Source organism: Garra rufa, chromosome 2 (genome assembly GCF_049309525.1).
Source record: "Garra rufa chromosome 2, GarRuf1.0, whole genome shotgun sequence".
In the NCBI taxonomy this organism is placed as follows: Eukaryota; Metazoa; Chordata; class Actinopteri; order Cypriniformes; family Cyprinidae; genus Garra; species Garra rufa.
In genome coordinates this window covers 58,573,178-58,593,458 of record NC_133362.1, presented here as the reverse complement: position 1 = coordinate 58,593,458, position 20,281 = coordinate 58,573,178, and the positions used below count along the sequence as shown (strand labels likewise).

General features: G+C 36.3%; 1 protein-coding gene and 1 long non-coding RNA gene across 2 annotated transcripts in view; one reads left to right on the top strand and one right to left on the bottom strand.

Annotated features, from left to right (window-relative positions):
* Window positions 1–475: 475 nt before the first annotated feature.
* LOC141325634 (uncharacterized) lies at window positions 476–2,280 on the bottom strand. The gene is made up of 4 exons (XM_073834407.1): window positions 2,196–2,280; window positions 1,644–1,787; window positions 1,198–1,562; window positions 476–1,038 (listed from the first exon to the last, which is right to left on the bottom strand). The coding sequence occupies exons 1-4, from the start codon at window positions 2,278–2,280 to the stop codon at window positions 556–558; spliced, it is 1,077 nt and encodes a 358-aa protein (XP_073690508.1). The 3' UTR covers window positions 476–555.
* A 5,699-nt stretch (window positions 2,281–7,979) lies between these two features.
* LOC141325639 (uncharacterized) overlaps window positions 7,980–20,281 on the top strand; it is a 31,079-nt gene continuing 18,777 nt past the window's right edge. The window contains exon 1 of the long non-coding RNA XR_012353795.1: window positions 7,980–8,200. This is a non-coding gene — a long non-coding RNA (uncharacterized lncRNA). The remainder of the gene's footprint in view (window positions 8,201–20,281) is intronic.

Here is a 20,281-nt window from a genome sequence, read left to right as displayed (position 1 = left end):
ATTCAGTCCCTCAGTCATGTAGCTCTGGTGCAGCATCACAATGCTCCTGACACTGAGAATGAGTTGCTCTGGTGTGGTGATATTTTACAGGACATTACTGATGAACATTTACCCATGTTGCTTACCATTGAAGACTCCATTATGAAATCAAATGAGAAAGAGCTCAGGTGAGAACACAATACTCTCTAGTCATCTGTTAGTATTCAGCGTTTTACATTTCCTCCTATATTCCCATATTTACACTTAATGGGACCCCAGTTATTACTCCACACACCAATATTTTATTACCTATTTGACTGAAACTTAGAATCATTGCTCACATACCATTTTCAATTTATCACTTTATTCCTCTGCTATTTACTATTACATAATACCATCAATCCTCCATCTTCAAGTACTTTTGCACACTTGCAGCAAAGACTTCTCTCTGGTGTTATTACATGACACACATCACACTGATAACATAAACATACAGTTCTCTCATGTGTGGAACCTCATGTGGTATTGAAATGCTGCTTTATATCTGAAACTCTTTCCACAGTGATCATATACAAATTACTTCTCTTCAGTGTGAAGGTTCATGTGTCTGTTAAGGTTTCCTTTTTGGTTGAAACTTCTTCCACATTGCTGGCAGGTGAAAGGCTTCTCTCCAGAGTGAATTCTCATGTGGTCTTCAAAGTGTTGTTTTTGACGAAAACTTTTTCCACAATCAGAGCATGTGTAGGGTTTCTCTCTATGAATTCTAATATGAACTTTAAGGTTTTCTTGTTTAAAAGTCTTTCCACACTGATCACACGTGTAAGACTGATCTCCAGAGTGAACTCTCATGTGTCTGTTAAGGTTTCCTTTTTGGTTGAAACTTCTTCCACATTGCTGGCAGGTGAAAGGCTTCTCTCCAGTGTGAACTCTGAAGTGGTCTTCTAACTGTTGTTTCTGATTAAACCTCTTTCCGCACTGAGGGCATTTGTAGGGTTGCTCTCCAGAGTGAATTCTCATGTGGACTTTAAAGTTATGTTTTTGACCAAAACTCTTTCCACACTCAGAGCATGTGTAGGGTTTCTCTATGTGAGTTCTCATGTGGACTTCAAAGTTTTCATGTTGATCAAAACTCATTCCACACTGATCACACATATAAGGCTGATCTCCATTGTGAATTCTCATGTGTCTGGTAAAGCTTTCTTTTTGAGTGAAACTTACTCCACACTGTTGGCAGGTGAAAAGGCTCTCTCCAGTGTGGACTGTCATGTGGCAATCAAGGTTTCCTTTCCGGTTAAAACTTCTTCCACACTGATGGCAGGTGTAGGGCTTCTCTCCAGTGTGAACACTAATGTGTCTGTCAAGGTTTCCCTTTTGGTTGAAACTTCTTCCACATTGTTTGCAGGTGTAAGGCTTTTCTCCAGTGTGAATTCGTAAGTGGTCTTCAAGGGATTGTTTATAGTTAAACCTCTTTCCACACTGAGGACAGGTGAAAGGCTTCTCTCCAGTGTGAATTCTCATATGTTTTTCAAGGTTTACTTTTTGGTTGAAACTTCTTCCACATTGTTTGCATGTAAAAGGCTTCTCTCCAGTGTGAACTCTCATGTGTCTTGTAATGCTTTCTATTCGATTGAAACACTTTCCACACTGATGGCAGGTGAAATAACTTCTTCCCGTCTTTCGATATATTTCTTTTAAGGAAGTCGTTTCAGCCTGTGAACAACTAAAAGATTTTTCTCCTTTTGTGAAATCATGATCTTTCTCTTCCATTTCATTCAGTACTTCACTCTCCTCTTTCAGTGCCATCAGATCTAAGGTGAAAAAAGACAAGTACAAGTTAACCCCAGTTTAATGGCACGAAGCAACAGATTTCAAAACATTCAAACATGTAAAGTGTCAAAACTAACATATAACTACATCCTATATGCTATAAGCCAGTGATCATCATTACATCAGAGCAAGACCACATGCATGAACTATTATTTACCTATTTCACATGAAAAATATTACTCAATTCTAGCAGTGAACATTAACATTTAAATATTAAATGACAAAATTCATTAAATGCTGTTTTAAATAAAAGTAAAAAATGGTCTTTAAGAGAACTTTAAGAAAATATGAAGCTAAAATCTGCAGGAAGGCAGACAGTGTAGAAAAACACCAGCCAAAGACAAATTAATTGAGAATAGGACATTTCAGCTTTGAGAATGAAAACCAACCTGTTTGTTCTTCAGTATCTTCATGTTTGACTCTCAATGTTTCTTCAATCTTCATGTCTTCACTCTCCTCTTTAATAAACTCCATCTTTATAATAATGTGTCACGTGGATCTCAGTTGCTTCAGCAGGAGTTTTTTTTAGGTGTTTGGAAACTTTTTCCTGTTTAAGATGACAAAAAAAATCTCAATCTAGTTCAGTAGTCAGTTCACTAGTGAGGGAGTCAGAGTGATAGTTAAATGACTTAAATGATCGTTAGCTTATATTCAGGTTTTTAATGATTTGTATAGTACATAAATTATTATAGTATATTACATTCAAAAGCTGTTGTATTTTAAGATTGTCATTACAACAACAAAACGTCTGCAATTGTTTGTCAAAGTTGTCATTTCTCATGTTTGAGTTTGTTCTCGTTGTATTTCCACTGTTTTGAGCAGCAGGTCTCTCAGCGAGCGGCGATTCGAAACAGTGAATCATTTTGTGAATCAACCGATTCAATTGACTCGGAGTTTGTAATTCGTGTTTCTGATCTGAATCACTACACATGGAGCGACATCAGACGCTGTGTGGATGCGGTTTAATAACGTTCATCATTAGATAAAATATTACCATGTTGCATTCAATAATTACGTTTACATCACTTGTAAGCCATATAAAACAGACTGAACGTATGGTATGAATTTAAACATTTAAAAGTTTAAACAGTAAAGACTACAAACCTTTCTTCAGCTGAAACAAAGATGCAGGAGCGGGATGCAGCTTTATGATGTCACACACCAGATCAAAATAAAAGTCCTGTTCACGCGCTTCTGTGTCTACAATCCGAATAGTGCATAGATATTTACAAAAAGGAAACATATTCGAATAATAAATCATGACAGTATTCAGAGTTTTATTTTTGGTGAAATACACATTGAAATGTATATAAATAAATCTACAAATATTTACAAATTGTAATATTTATAGTTTTATTTACTTATTTATGTATGATTACTTTTATTTTTTCCAAATGTATTAATGAGTTCTTTCATTTATTCATTCATGTATTTATGACAACATCTATTTCCACAAGTTTATTTAACATTTACAACTTTGTATTTGTTTATGCATTATGTTGACATTTATTTATTAGACCTTTCTTTGTTAGCAAGGGCTACAGTAGCACCTTGTGGTGTCACCAACCAAAAAACAATTGCTTTTTTGTATCAAAATCACCAAAATGGTCGCTCTGTAGTTGCAGCTTTTCTGTCTCTCACAAACTTTCATGCAAAACTTCATCTTATTTGACCTTCTATACTTTTATGCATTACTGATACAAATATACATATGAACGATTATGTAATGATTTTAAGTTTGAGTTGAGAATAATTACTCTGTTTTAGCATAGATTGTTTACTACTTCCAGATCGACCCCCTCTCTAAGTCCTCAAACATGGTTATATTGGAGGAACTCAAGAGGGTAGGAAACCTCTTTTCAAAGATGTCCTTTTTGTCCTCACATGGCACTTGTTTTTGAATGCAATATTTAATTTATTGATTTATTTGACTAATTTCATACCTCAAAGTTCTTTTTCATCATCTTGTGTTGTGTTATATCGGGTAGGCTTATGCACGGCTGTCCCATTTGCTCAATCGACCACCAGTTGATATAGTTTTTTTTGGAGTGTGCCTGTTCCCAGGAGATTTTTTTAAGTGCACTCTCAAGCCAGGGGGACTTTTTTTTCCCCACATGCTGCTTTGGATCCCTGCTGAAAAAACCAGCATATGCTGGTTAGGTATGTTTTGGTGCTGGGATTCTAGTTTTAGCTGGTATATGCTGGTTCTTTGCTGGTTTATGCTGGTCCCTTGCTGGTTTTTGCTGGTTAGTGCTGGTCATGTTGCTGGTTAATGCTGGTCCTTTGCTGGTTTATGCTGGTCCTTGACCAGCAACATGACCAGCATAAACCAGCAAAGGACCAGCATTAACCAGCTAAAACCAGCATATACCAGCTAAAACTAGAATCCCAGCACCAAAACATACCTAACCAGCATATGCTGTTTTTTTCAGCAGGGATGGACTCTAAGAGGTTGTATATGATTGGTGAGAGCTGTGTTCACACAACAGTCTGGACTTTGAATCTGGCAACTTTGGGCGGCCCAGAATTGTTATATCAGAGGTATATTTCGAGGAACTGATAGCCTGGGAGTGAGCACAAGGACCAGAGGCGTACCGCACATCTTAGAGCCCCCCCCCCCCACCACCCCCACCAGCAGTGATGTTATGTATGGAAATTTATTGTGCACGTGAGTCTGGCTCTCCCATTTACATGACTGATTTATCAGTAATGAATGTGGTGAATTATTGCTGCATTGATGTATTTAATGTTATTTTTAATATTATATTTCATATAATGTGCGTTTTTAATAGCTTTTCAATCAAACTGAAATCCATGCAGGAATAAATATTTAGTCTTTATTTACATTGCGAGTGTTTTGGTGTGCGAAGACTTTGACTACAGATTTTATGTCGATATTGTGAGCGCTAAAGAGCTAAACCGGACAGTCTTTCTTGTAACATTGTGTTTCAGAGAAATGTCTTCACCATTTGAATTTCGAGACCGAACAATAAATTGTATGGAAAAGTCTGGTGACAAGTCGTCAGTGAACCGTAGTGTTGTTTTCGGCGACCGATTTTAATTTTAGTTTTAGTCTAGTCTTTGTGTGAACCTGACATTTTAGTTTTAATTAGTTTTAGTCAAGTTCATACTCCTTTTAGTGTAGTCAAGTTTTAGTTGACTAAAAGTCTGAGCATTTTAGTCTTATTTAAGTCAGATTTACCCTAGACTATTTTAGTCTAGTTTTAGTTGACGAAAACTGATTACATTTAGTCTATTTTCAGTAATGCAATTTTATTTAACCCAGTCAATATAGTATAAGTACCTAGGAGTATAGACAAAAACCAAAGTTTTCTTTTAGCCAAACCCATTTCAAACAAGGTTATCTTATTATATTATTGTTACCTTATAGGCTGAAAAATGCATCCATTGCAGAAGATGCTCTAATAAATTACAACATTTATTTTACCTACCAAACATGTTAGAAGTACACATACATAAATTGAAAAAATTTAATAAAAGCAATAAATAAAATTGCATCACATGACAATGCCAAAAAAAAAAAAAAAAAAAACAGAAACAAGGTTTGAATGGTCAAGCTACAATGTACTAAAAAATAGTGATGTGACGTTCAACACAGAAGCTTTGAATAATAACATTAATCAACTTAACTTACTTAACTTCTTACTTTACTTGATCATCTATGCATACGCGAATCATGCTTGTACTTTTTTTCTTTTTAGTTTATTTACAGATTAATTCATTTATACCTTGTGTAAGTAAAATATTTCTTATGGTTTTCTTAGCACAAATTTATTTATTTTATGAAATTGTCCAAAAATCGCTTGGACATCTGGGATGCAAAAGAAACGTTTTCCACCTTTGACCACAAGATGTCATTAGTGTACAACGTGTTGAAAAGCTTCGAGTAATGAACCATTTTAGATACAGTTGAGGGGAAACCCTTCGGTGCTTGGAAAAGCTTCATTTTCCCATCACTACTAAAAAGTGCCAGTAGTGTTTAGTAATGTTTTCATGGAAGTGTTAAATATAAATTAAGTACCAAATGTAAAAAATGAATTCCTAAATAAGAAATATATCTTTAGTGTGTGTGTGTGTGTGTAATATCTTTATTAAAAGGGGTGCTATTATGCTTTTTCACTTTTTGAACTTTAGCCAGTGTGTGGTGGGTATGTTTGGGCATAAAAACATCTACAATGTTACACATCTCAAAGTCCACTCCAAACGGAGATATTTAATTTAAAAAAATACCTTTTCAAGAACTACAGCGAAACGACTCGTTTGGACAACAGCGCTTGTTTTCCGCATGCAATGTCACAACGCGGTATCTCGCCTACAGAAATTAAATTCGTTGGCAGGTGGGGGATTCGCCTAACTTTACCCATGTAATATGGACAGCCGCTTTTGGGATGCTACAGCAAGCTGTAGGTCGGCTAATTTAAACACAGCTTTAACTAAAGGGTCCACGAACTGTTCCGGTAGCCGTGCTAAAGCAGCGCCATTCACGTGTGTTGAACAGAGGGTCCAAACACACACAGATCCGCAGCTGATGTAAACACGAACAAGTTCCTGTACTGGTGTGAATGTCTTTCAAATGAAGGTGACTCAATCAAAATTGGATTGGATTATTGGTCCAATTTTCTTAAAAAAAAAAAAATGAAGCCTTTGTTCCTCAATATTTTTGCCTAAATGTTCCTCAAATTTAGCCTGAAAAAATTACCCAAGTTTGCTTAAAAATAGATGTGAAATTTATCTCTTAATTTTATTAGTGAAATGTTCTCAATATTTTAAAAGAAATACAGAAAACTGATTTTTTTAACAAAATATGCACATTATTTTTAATGATTACATCAAATTTTTTAATGAAAATTACAAGCCTCATGATTCATTTTTTACAGTGTAGTTAACGTTTATAGTATGAGGAAGAAATTGAGGAGTATCCTGGCAAATAAAAATTATTTAAGACATCTCAAATTCTTAACTCTGCAAGTAAGTGACAAAATTCATGCAAAGATTGACATGAACCTTTTTATTATGTGGCTTTGACTGTGTATAGATCCTTTTCAGCGTAGTCAGCGTTTTGTAAACTTCTGTAGTGGTAAATAGAAACTGTGACAAATATATTGTCGTGTCCTCGTTTACCCCAATAGCAAAAGAAAAATAAGATCCCTGACAGCGTTTCAATGATTTTTCAAGAGGAATAAATACACAAACAATATATCAAGACACTGATTACAATAGTCAAAAGAGTTATAAATCAAATTTGCCAGCAAACCCTCTTTGTAACAGTTACACAGCAGCATTAACTAGTTTAATGTGAGTTTAATGGTAAGGTATAAAAACAGAAAGCGGTAGTTTTTTTTAAATATACATAAAAAAATATAGAAAATATTCCTAGATTCACGATGTTAATAACTTTAGACAAGCACCATCATATGAGTACGAAATTTTATTCTATATACAACATTTCTTTGATGTATTTGTGATTCTAGAGAGCAGCGCACCAATCGGACTTTTATTTTGCTCTGGTGGTGTGACGTCATAAAGCTTCGCCGCGCTCCTCATCTGTTGTGAGTCACCTGAAGAAAGGTTTGTGGTTTTAAAGTTTTTAAACCAATGTATATTGTTGCATCAATAAAGCGTTTTTACAAGCTATGTAAAGTAAACCATCCTTATTAAATAAAACGTTGATGCTTTAGTGTTACTGAAGACGCTATCCTTTAGAAACAGAATGTGCGTCTCATTTCTGTCTCTATATCATGAATCAATCGTGTGTTGATGTTGATGTAAGTTGAAGTGATGATAGAAACTGAGAATCCGAATCATTTGAATCAAATCATTTGTGAAATGATTCAGTGATTCGATTCAGCGGCACGCGGACTACAGACGACAACAACAAACACAAACGAGTGAATCACAACCGAGAATGATTTCATGAAAGTGTAATATTAGATATGAACAAATATTTCAATACGAAATTTAAATAAAAAATTGCCTGCCTAAATATAAACCTTCTGGGTAATTTGTGTATTTTATAAATTGTATATTAACTTTGTCTTATTAGTGCACTGAATACTGAACTAGGAGCTGATTGAGACGCACCCAGAGATTTAGTTTGCATTGATTTTTCTTTCTATTAATTATTCTCATCTTAAACAGGACAAAGTTTTCAAACACACAGAAAAACTGGAGAATCAACAGAGATCCACAAGATACACTATTCTAAAGATGGCTTTTATTAAAGAGGAGAGTGAAGACATGAAGACTGAAGAAACATTGAAACATGAAGATACTGAGGAACAAACACAGATGGTGTTTATTAAAGAGGAGAGTGAGGTCATGAAGATTGAAGAAACATTCAGAGTCAAACATGAAGAAACTGAGGAACAAACAGGTTGGTTTTTATTCTTAAAGCTGAACTCATCACAGAAATAAATATACAGAATATTTATTAATAATGTCTCACGAGTGTAGAAATGTTTTGACATTTGACAGAAGTTTAGGTCACATACTAACACTGTCTTTAAGCGCAGCTGAGAAGATCCTGCTTTTAATCTGGCCATTTGTTATTATGACATCGGGCATTTAATTTGTAGCATTAATATGGAATTAGCTACCCTGGAAATCCAGAGGTCTGGCCAGAGCACAATTTGAATTGTCTCTGCAAGATAGACTTGTAGTCAAGCCCAGAAGGTATAGAGACCAAGACAAGACCAACACCAAGACCAAGACAGACCATGTCAAGACCAAGACCAAGTAGAGACCAAGAACGATACCAAGTCGAGACCGGAGAAAAAAAACAGACTAGTGTTGAAGCCAAGGTTAATGTAGTTTAGCTTTTTTAAACTCGTTTTACTTTAGTATAGTTTTCAAATTTTCTATAAAATTTAGTTTAGTTTTTATTAGTTTCAGGACCAGTATAGGATTCTTGTTTGAATCCTTTAGGATTGTTTTGACAAGGGAACATTTTGCAGATTCTGAAAGGGGATGTAAACTTTTGACCTCAAATGGAACCGTGGTTTCAACAATGTGGTTGCAGAGAAACAAAGAGGTGTATGTTTGTAGAGTAATTTACAACAGCTTTGATTGTGGCCAATCAAAATCAAGGACCGGAACTGTCCGTTATAGACATTTTGTTTGAAACTCTGTCCATGTTAAGGGGATCTGTTAGGCTTCTCTTTATTGTGAATTTTCATGTGCCTGTGAAGGCTTCCTTTTTGACTGAAACTGTTTCCACACTGGTTGCATGAGTAAGGCTTCTCTCCAGTGTGAACTCTCATGTGAATGTTAAGGTATCTTTTTTGAGTGAAACTCTTTTCACACTGTTGGCATGTGTAAGGCTTCTCTCAAGTGTGAAATCTCATGTGTCTGTTAAGGTTTCCTTTATCATTGAAACTCTTTCCACACTGTTTGCATGAGTAAGGCTTCTCTCCAGTGTGAATTCTCATGTGACTTTTAAGGTGTGCTTGTTGTTTGAAACTCTTTCCACACTGACAGCAAGTGAAAATACTCATAGTTCCTGTCTTTTGAGCACTTTTTTGTTTAGAAGTCTTTTCAGACTCTAAAGAACAAAAAGATTTTTCTCCAGATACAAAATTATGAAGATTCTCAAACTGATCTTTCTCTTCAGTTTCATTCAGTACTTCTCTCTGCTCTTTCAGCGCTGTTAGATCTAAGGTGGAAAAACAAAGAGATAAAAGTTAACCCCAGTTTAATGGCACAAAGCAATTAATATCAAAACATGTAGATATGTAATGCATGTATGCTAGATCCTATACCAGGGTGTCCAAACCTGATCCTGGTTGGCCGGTACCCTACAGAGATTAAGTTGGCTGTTATACAATTAATTAAATCTAGAAAATCTATACAGACTCATCTCAATTATTATATACAATTTTTATGTCTCCTAGGGGATAAAATTCAACAAATTTAGAGAGAGACTAGGAAAAAAGAAAGGGGACAAACTCCCCACTCAACCATCAGATGAAATATTCATCACACAATAATTCCTTCTGAGGTTTTATTAAGGGGGCAATTATGTTAGCCAATCATAAAAGTTGGCTGTTACACTTGACCTTTCAAATGGAAAACACCAAAACAGACTGTCAGAGGATGAGAAATGGTGGAAAACTGTCATCTCAAATCAAATCTCTCAAAAATCTTATTTAAAAAATGTAAATCACTCAATTTTAAATGTTTATGTAAAAAAAACATTAGTAATATTATAATTACACATCTAGAAACATAATATAAAAAATACTAAAATTAAACTTCCTTTAAAAGAAAACATATTTCATGTAATATCTTAAGAATACACCTTATTTGATCAGCACATCAAACTTGTTGCACCTTATTTTTATTTTTGAAAGTCTACGCCGTCGGAATTTTCATTCAAAATGAGCACGTCTAACGAGGACAGGCGGTAAACAAAAAGCTCATCATGATCGGGCCTGTCAAGAAAGCAGCAAAATGGCGGATAACGAATCCACATCTTCGCAGCTTACAATCGAATCCCTAGTTAAGGAGCTTGAAAGATTCAGAAAAGAGATGACTGGGGAATTCGTTGCACTTTTAAACACTTCTCTGGAACCAATTCGGTCTTCAGTCGAATCATTCAGTGTGACCTTAACAGCACAGGCAGCGACGATCAACGAGACGTAAGCGGGCCTTTCAGAACACAGTGACCGAATAACTTGAGCATGATGTAAAAGCTCAGTCAAAACTGATAAACACCGAAAAGGAAAACACCGGCTCTTAAAGCTAATATAGAAGATTTGATATCTCGCTCGAAGTGCCAAAATGTACGACTTGTAGGTTTACCGGAGGACATTGAAGGAAAGAACGCAAGGGAGTATGTGTCTAACCTGCTTTTTGAGTTTCTTGGCGATTGCCTAGCAGAACCATCCGAGCTGGATCGTGTCCACCACAGTCTCCGGCCTAAACCTTGCGCAGACGAACCACCACGGCCGTTAATAATCAGATTTCACCGATACATCATTAAGGAAACTGTCATGAGATAGTCTAAATCCCAAAAGGACATTTCCTACAAAGGCCACAAGATCAAGATGTTCAAGGACTTCAGCATAGAGTTGGCGAGGACACGAGCAGCGTTTAACAAGATCAAGAGGCTACTTTACAAGCAAGGAGTACGATTTGGAATGCTGTACCCGGCTCACCTCCGAGTGAGCTATAAGAGCGCAGAACGGATCTTTGATTCTTCTGAGGCAGTGGATTCGTTTTCCCAGAAGAACTTTCCTAACTGACTTTGGCAATAATGGACTAATGTGCATTTCTGCAGGTTTAAGCTGCGGTAAATAAGATGGCTTTATACTGGGCCGTCAGTTATTGTCCAATATACGTAGACTTTTGAATGTAATCTTTACTCCATCCCGGTCTTCAAGACCAGAAATGGTTATCTCTCTCGATGCAGAGAAGGCCTTTGACCGGGTGGAGTGGGATTACTTATTCATGGTTTTACAAAAATCTGGATTCGGATCTAAATTCATCTCATAGATTCGTTAACTATATTCCACTCACTCAGCTTGCGTGAAAAACTCTGAAAAGTACCCTTATTTCTCGCTTTCTCGTGGCACCCGTCAAGAGTGTCCACTCTCACCTCTCCTTTTTGCTTTGGCTATAGAGCCTCTCTCTATAGCCTTTAAATCGTCTTCAGTGTTTTCAGGTATTTGTAGAGTGGGACCTTACAGACGGTGTGTTCCTCCCTGCCAACGCTTCATTGTTAGTGGGGATACACACAGTCTGTTTGTGGTCTGCTTGAGAGCAGAGCATGCACAGTCAGCCCTCGAGGGGGCTGGCTGCCCGCAGTGTGAACGTCTGCGTCTGCATCTGATTGGTTGCAGACTACGTTCAGAGCGTGCTTCGCCAATGGCGTTCCCCATAGCGTTCGACGCAGCGTCTCGTTCCCTCAGGGAACCAGGGTTACATACGCAACCTGAGACATTCCCTGAGATAGAGAACGATCATCCTCTAGGGGGCGCTATGGGGAACAACGTTATCCCTATCCTAGGTAGCAGATGGTCAAAAAGTATCTGTGATGATACCTAAGTGTAGTTGGGCCAAGGAGACCGGGGGTTATAAATCAACTCAAAAACGAAAACAACGTCTAGCACATAACTTATACCATACAGGATTTTAGAAAAGTGCACAAACACTTGCTATGCACTTATCACCCTTGCGGATTTTAGAAAGTGCCCAGAGACTAGTGTGCACACTTACCATAACATGGATTTGAAAAAGGTGTGACAGAGAGGTCACACTCGACAGGGTTCCAGATGTTTGTCACATGATGGGAAATACTAGGGTCAACCCTCACTGTGAGGGGAGCAATGCTGCACTCAATCAGCATAGGCAGTTTGCAATTTGCTAATCGACTGACGGTATTGCCATGGAGCTAGACTTGACCATCTTTCTAATAGTGGATATAGAGGAGGACAGGCCCTTAACCCAGAGAGACAGGGAGGAACTCCTGAGCCGTCAAGAGGTGGCACTCTATAAGTGACCTTTCCGTAGAAAGGGAGCATGCCATTATCCACAAGGCTTGAGAAGTGGAATCAACCTGGACATCAGAAAGGACAGGCGCCTAACCCTGAAATAGTTGGTACAATGACACTAAAAGCTCTGTGGGTGTTTATTTTAAACACAGAGTTGATTCTGCACTAATTTCATCTAATATTTCATTCTTTTTTAAAACATAGTACATTTAATAACAGAATATTCTGTTATTTATGAGACAACGTTTCCCCCAGAATTTTCTGGGTTCCCACATTTACACTGTTTTATGTTAGTTACGCATCTCCACAGGAAAGAAAACGAGCAATTGCTTATGTAAGCAGATGCAATTGAAAGATAATGCAATCTCAGGCCTTGATTTTTCAGTGTTTTGAAGTTGTGGTGGGATGCTGATGTGAACCCATTAGATAGCAAGAGACTGGACTATCATGGGGGTGATGCATCTGGGCATCTTCACAACCAGGAAATCTCTGCGTACCCTGAAAGTTGGTTTGAGGGCGGATGGTGAAAACGTGTTTTCAAAGGCACTTAACGACGAGTGCTGTTGGCATTTTTAAATTTGAGGTACACTGCTCGTGTGTTAGCTGTTGACATCTCTGCCATGTCTGAAGAAAGCCAAGCAACCTTCTTTGACAACTGGTGTCCAGTAAAATAAGAAATGGCATAGATCATGAATGGCTAAGGACAGCACAACATACTCAAAATAGGAGGGAATTTACCGCAACTGCTCAATATTTCAAACTACAGCAAAGATGATGGCCAGAAAGCCCTATAGTAAAGCATAAAGAGATGAAGGATGCAAGTAAAAGTAGTCAAGGTGTCAATCATACAATTTTTCTGACCATACTCTACACTGTAAAAAATGATCGCGCCAATTAGTTATCTCAACTTAACCTTTTGAGTCAAGTTAACTTATTTGGATTGAACTTGTTGAGATAACTCAAATATTTAAGTTTTCCTTTGTTGAACTTATTAGACTTAAAAGAATGAGTCAACTGAACTCAGATATATCAGTTAACATAACTGCTTCAAATTTCTGAGCTTTAAATAGTATAAATATGTGCAAATGAAAACTAATTAATATTTTATGATATCAGTACATTTAAAAAATGTTTTTATGCAGTCAACTATTTTGTAACTTATTTTATTATTATTGATGTATTTCTATGCATGCCATTTATAATGTAATGTCTGTGAACTGCAAAATGTAAATATCAGTGTAATGTTTCATCTATATTATGATAAACATATTGTAGCAATTTATATATATATATATATATATATATATATAAACATACATACAAATGAAAACTAATTAATATTTTATGATATCAGTACATTTAAAATTTGTATTTGTATGCAATCAACTATTTTGTAATTTATAATTTTTTTAATGTATTTCTATTCATGCCATTTATAATGTAATATCAGTGTAATGTTTAAGCTATATTATATATATATATATATATATATATATATATATATATATATATATGTTTAACAGAATAAATTTGAATCTTCTTTTGATCCACAACATTAATAATAGAATGACAATGATAACAGTAATTCAGTTTTGCGAGCAAAAATGTGACCATTAAGCCAAATAATGTTTTATATATTTAAAATGAAATACTGTATGGGAAAATTAGATCAAATTGATTATACTATTGATTAGATTAAAAATTTTGTAGGAATTTAGGTTTCTTTTTTTTCTGAATGACGTCAGACGATGAACTTCTGCCAGAAACCACCACCATTTTCTCACTTAACACTGATGTGTTCTTGTTGGAATTTCTCTTCGGATACCTGCGTCGTTTATCTTGTTGAAATTTGTTTTGGCAGACAGTAGAAACCAGATTTTTACCGTGTTAATTGAGCCGTGGAGCTTCATCTTGGTCAATTTAAGGCGAGTAATGAAAAGGTCTGTTTAATATCTATCATCTTTGTTAATGCCATTGTGAATATCAGAAAGTTAACTTTAACGTTATCTATCGAAATACTTGAAGATTTCAATTTCATATTGAGCCACGACATTTATCATTTGGAGTGTTTCTGTATTCTCGTCTAAGATATTGTTTTAATATATTATTTTTATTATAAATGAGGCCAATGCCTTAAACCAGTTTCGCGCTCAAAAAGTTAACTTGAACTTTGTAAGCCAAGTCATTTAACGCCTTTGATATTAAAAATGCAGTACTTTGTGGACAAACAGCTATTCGCTTCAAAAATACTATCAAATATTTAGAAATTGTTTAATTTAATATTTTTTCTAGATGACGTCAGATGATGAACATCAGTAACGTTAATTGCCGGCATTTTCTCACTTTCACGCTGATGTGTTCTTGCTGCAGTATCTTCTCAATTGCCTGCGTCTCTTATCTTTAAAATTTGTTTTGGCAGACAGGAAAAAACAGATTTTCATTGTGTTATCCGTGGAGCTTCATATTGGTCCGTTTAAGGTGAGTTAATACAAAAGTCTCTTTAATACCTTTATTATTTGGAGTGCTTCTGTATGCGCTTATAAGATATTTCCAGTATAAACCAGGCCAACACCAGTTTCACGCTCAAAAACTATTTGAACTTTGTTACGTTATAAGTCAATTCATGTAACGCATTTCATATTGAGAATGCAGTACTTTATGGGCAAACAGTTGTTCGCTTAAAAAAAATTTCTCTAATGATTAAAAATTATTAAATTTTTTAGTCTTTATGCAGATAACGTCAGACGATGAATGTCTGTCTGCGCATAGATGTATGTACGTAGATGCCTCATTAGCGACTGTTTCTATGGGCCATTAATCGTAAGCCGTCCGCCATTTTAGCGGTCAACTTGACGTCATTCACCCATAGATCTGTGTAATTGACCATAGTAATCACTGAATATTCGAAATGCCACAGTCCTGCACAGCCGTTGGTCTGCGAACCTATAGTATGGCGAATGACGTCAAGTTGATCGTTCCAATATTGCGGACGCATCTACGTGCTTGGAGCGTTGCAATGGGGTATCTACGTATATATATCTATGTGTCTGCGACCTCCGCCATTTTCTAATTTTTACGTTGCCATGTTGCCTCGAGTCATGAGTTTTTCCACAAATGCCTGCGTCGTTTATTTGTTAAATTTGTTTTTTAAGATAGCAGAAATATGCTTTTAAATGTGTTAACTGAGCCTTCGAGCTTCATCCTGGTCAGTTTTGGGTGAGTAGTACAACTGTTACTGGTCCCAACACAGCAACCAATGCTGTGCAAACCATTTTTGTGTGTGGAATTATTTGTAAGGCATTTAACGCGTTGTACATTCCAATCAGTATTTTTTTTGTTGCATAAATAATCGCTGTTGATTAGATACAAATAATGTAGGAAATGTGTTTTATAGACGATTAACTGACAATGCACTTGCAAATGCAGACATTTTCTTAATTTAACGCTGCAGCCTCGTCATGTGTGTTGGTAACATTCATGTGTGCTTAGCTCTGTTCCGAGCAGTGGCGGCTGGTGCAAAAATTTTTTTAGGTGGGCGCACACGAAATGAATCACACTATTAATACAGGCTTTATTATCAGTAAAGTAATCATTAAACATTTGTAATCATCCAAAAAAATATTAGCCATTTATATTAATGTGATTCAGAGATGAAGGCCATAATACTAATGTTATCCACACGAGGGAGCCACAGGATAAATCTCAGTTTAAAGACAGTGGAAAATAAATTGATTTGTAGCAAAACATTGCATATAAATTAATTTTAAAGTTATATATAGTCCAATATAATAAGTAACTGTTATGCAAAAACTGTAAATACTAAATACTTTTAGACCATTAATTGTTTTGACCTAATTATAATGGTATTGACAAAATATATTTATCAAGTTGGTGGACATAACTGAATGTATGTCCAATTAAAGAAGGAACACTATATTATTAATATTGTGCTTATAATAATACTAACATAAACACTCACAATTTACTTGAAAAAAAGACGTCTTTTGTGTAATTTATCTTGTACCCCGACGATCGAGTTAAACTGCATTGTTTCAGTTACTTTCTGTGTAGTTGCCCACAACGCTTTGGTGACAGGACTTTGAAATGACAAGCAGGGAAAACGATAAAAGGCATGACTTACATCGCATCTAGCGAGCAAACTTTATCCAAGCGCCATGATTCGTAAGTTTGTTTTATTTTTTTCTTCATTTGAAAGGCTTGTGATAGTTTTTTTTTTTAGATAAAATCGAATTTACTTTCATCTCGGAAAAGATATTGCACATGACAGTTGAGAACGGTCCAATCACATGAGGACAAAATGTATAAAAACAATATTGATTGGCTAAGATCTAAAGTGGGAGGGTCTGAGGTCCGAGGACAATCTGAAACAAGCCAATCAGAGCTCAGCCTCAAGTCACATGCGTTTCAAAAATTTACAGACCTAATAGACACCCATTTGGCCGGTGTCCCGCATACACAATCAAACGAAAAACAGTTTTGATTTTTTAAATCATGTTAGTAGTCTTCTTCCTTGGCTAACTTGAGGGGGGCGGCGCCCCCTATTGACCAGCCGCCACTGGTTCCGAGGTTCATTTATCTGTTAAAGGTGATAGATTTCTGCAATCTGTATTGCTCTTTCCTTTTTAGTTTAAGTTTAAGGTGAGTAATGGAATTTACCTATTAACAACCCTAACAACAACAATCTTTATCATAAGCAACCAACCATTTTTGAGACTGCAAGTGCAACCTGAATAAAATGCAAATTTAGTTTTTTCTCTGCTTTTATGCTTGTGATTGCGTTAATGTCTATGCATCGCGACATTTCACGACAACATTGTATCCTATCGCTCAAAAGTTTGGGATCAGTAAAACGTACTGTTTTTATTTTTAGTCTCTCATCAAGGCTGCATTAATTTGATCAAAAATACAGAAAAGTAATACTGACAAAAAGCAAACCGTTCTTGCGCAGCACAAGCCATTTAAAGTTTGGGGTTTTATAGGGCAGCACAGCCCATTCCGCATCCTGTGCGGAAGTGTAGCACCTGCATGATTGTGGCTTGTGAAATCAAATCGGCACGACTGCATTAAAAGCTTGCGTTAAAAGTGGGCCATCACAAACATATTAAATAAAAACTTACCACTGACAGAAACAGTGGGTTCTCGTGCCTGTTCTTTTGCATTTAATGTCTTTAATACAAGCAATCCTGCGGGTCCTAAACTAGAAGTGGTGATGAGGTCTAAAACTGTATGGAAAGAGTCTTAAAAAGTTATTAAATTTAACTCCCATGATTCCTGTATATACCCTGAAAAGGTATTTTTTTGTAGCTTAAATGTAAGTTGATTGCAATAGTATGTAATATAAAGTACTCTAAAGACTTTTTGACCAGGCCTCATGAGTTGTCGTGGAATACTTTACAATGCAAGTTAAATAATTAGATGTCGCATATAATTTGGTAGTACAATGTAAAGTATTGTACATTTTATTGTTGCAAACTGCAGAGTTCTATATTTGGAAATAAATTGGCAACTGCTTTTTATCACAATAATCACATAATTGGTTTGATATTTTGATTTTATTTTTTTTAGATTGCTACATCGGCGTTGATGCATCAACTAACAGCTTGCTGTTAGGCTAAATGAAATGGACGTGCAAATTTTGCAGATACTTCACAAACCGTCGCCAGAGAATACTAGAACATTATAAGTCCAGTCACAGTCACCACGGAAAAATATTTGGTTTCCCTTGCATTTATGGTGATTGTGAAGATAAGAAGAGCTCTGCAAAGAAGTCATATAGATGACACAACAATTGGTTACAGAGTGTCTTCAGGAAAACGATCCCTTTAGCTGTTTGTCAAGTGTAGGCAATTTTGGAACGGATTATAAGCGTGGGCTTTATTATAAGGAGAATTTCAATGTTATTGACCCTGTTGAGTATATTTTGAAAGGTTCAGAAAAGAACAATTTTGTGTATGTACCACTTTCTAAGGTATTACCTGCCTTGTTAAACAGAGGTGATGTCATAGACAAAATTCTTGAACAAGTAAACACACCATCTCAACATAGTGTGTATCAATCTGTTCGTGATGGTTCAAACTTAAAAAATAACCCACTTCTATCTGGTGAAAAGTTGTGCATTTCCTTGGGGTTATATATAGATGAATTTGAAATCTGTAATCCCTTGGGAACCTCAAGGAAAAAAACATAAGGTTACTGCAATATACTTGGTATTGGCAGATTTGCCTGTAAAATATAGATCAGTTTTATCCAGCATATACCTTGCAATCCTATGCAAAAGCAATGATTTTAAGACTTTTGGATACAAACAAGTAATTGAACCACTTCTGAAAGAACTTAATATGCTTGAAAACCAGGGATTTTACATTAGCCGTTTGGATACATGTGTTAAAGGTACAGTTCTTTATGTTTCTTCAGACAATTTAGGAGCACATTCTTTTGCTGGCTTTCAGGAGTCATTTTTATGTGGAAAGATTTTGCAGATTCTGCCTTGCTGGTCACAGTGAAATTCAGGCAGTTTCGGTAAGATCGGGTACATTTCCAATTAGAACTGAACTGTCCTACAATGATGCGATCAAGACTTTAAAAGAGCAGGAAACTTCAGCAGTTGATGGAGTAAAGAGAGAATGTGCCTTAAATGAACTGAGCTACTTTCACTGTATTACTGGCTTTCCTCCGGACTTTTTGCACGATTTATTGGAAGGAATTGTCCCTGTGGAACTTGTTTTGTGTTTAAAGACGCTGATTGGCAGGAAATACTTTACATTTGAGGAACTGAATACAGCTATCCAGAATTTTCCCTACAGATTTTTTGACAGTAAAAATAGGCCACAGAAAATCCCTAAGACCTTTACTGTCAATGGTACAATTGGAGGGAATGGACACAAGAAATGGTGTCTCTTGAGACTGTTGCCTCTACTAATTGGAGATAAAATCCCTGAGAATGACTGTGTATGGTCTGTAATTTTAGAGTTAAAAGACATTGTTGAAGTTCTTGCATCATCTGTATTTACTGAAGAAAAACTTTGCTACCTTGAGGCCAAAATCCATGAGCACAGACAACTTCTGCGGGAGGTTTTTCCAGAGTTTAAACTGAGACCTAAGCATCATTTTATTGAACATTATCCATATCTCATTCGCTGTTTTGGACCTCCGCTTGACTTCTGGACCATAAGGTTCGAAGCAAAGCATAGTTTTTTTCACGAAGGTTGTACGGGATATAAATAAATAACTTCAAAAACATTCTACATACATTAGCTTGCCGTCATCAGCTTATGCTGGCTTATTACATGGACTCACCCGCTTTGTTTAAGCCAGCAGTTAAAGCGGAGAAAATTTCAGTGGTGGCTCTTGACTGTTTGATTCCTCTGTCAAAAGTACCATCAAGAGTCAATTCAGTAGTGTGACGACTGTGTCTCTTGCTACAAATGCTACAATTCATGGAACAAAGTACACCAGAGGGATGTTTCTGTCAGCTGGGAGCACAAGTGGACTTCCTGACTTCGGTAAAATAGTCAATGTATTGATTGTTGAGAACAAGCCAAATTTCATCATTGAGCCTTACACATCCTGGTACATAGAACATCTCCGATGTTATGAACTCTGTGTCACGATGTAGGCAGGAACACACGAACAACGACGTAGTAAAAGACGAATATTTAATAAATCCAACGGAATACAAGCAGACACAGGAACAGCAGGGTAAGACATCCATATAACATCAAAGACCGACAAGAGTACAGGGGAAAACACACTCCTTAAATAGACAGACTAATTACACAGACAGGTGCAGACAATGACGGAGAAACCAAAAACACTCGGAACAGCGGGGGAAAACGGGAAAAACCAACAAGAAAGTCCGGGGGTGTGACACTCTGCAAGAACCACCTAGAAAAACAACGTGCTGTCCAGCCAGAGGATCTAAATCATTATTCTCCCCTATCTGC

Coding starts and splice junctions, on each gene's coding strand:
- LOC141325634 (XM_073834407.1), bottom strand. CDS start 2,280: ATGGAGTTTATTAAAGAGGAGAGTGAAGACATGAAGATTGAAGAAACA. Junction 1,563..1,643: donor ATATCGAAAGACGGGAAGAA/GTTATTTCACCT, acceptor TTCACACTGGAG/AGAAGCCTTTTACATGCAAA. Junction 1,039..1,197: donor TCACCTGCCAACAGTGTGGA/GTAAGTTTCACT, acceptor ACATGCTCTGAG/TGTGGAAAGAGTTTTGGTCA.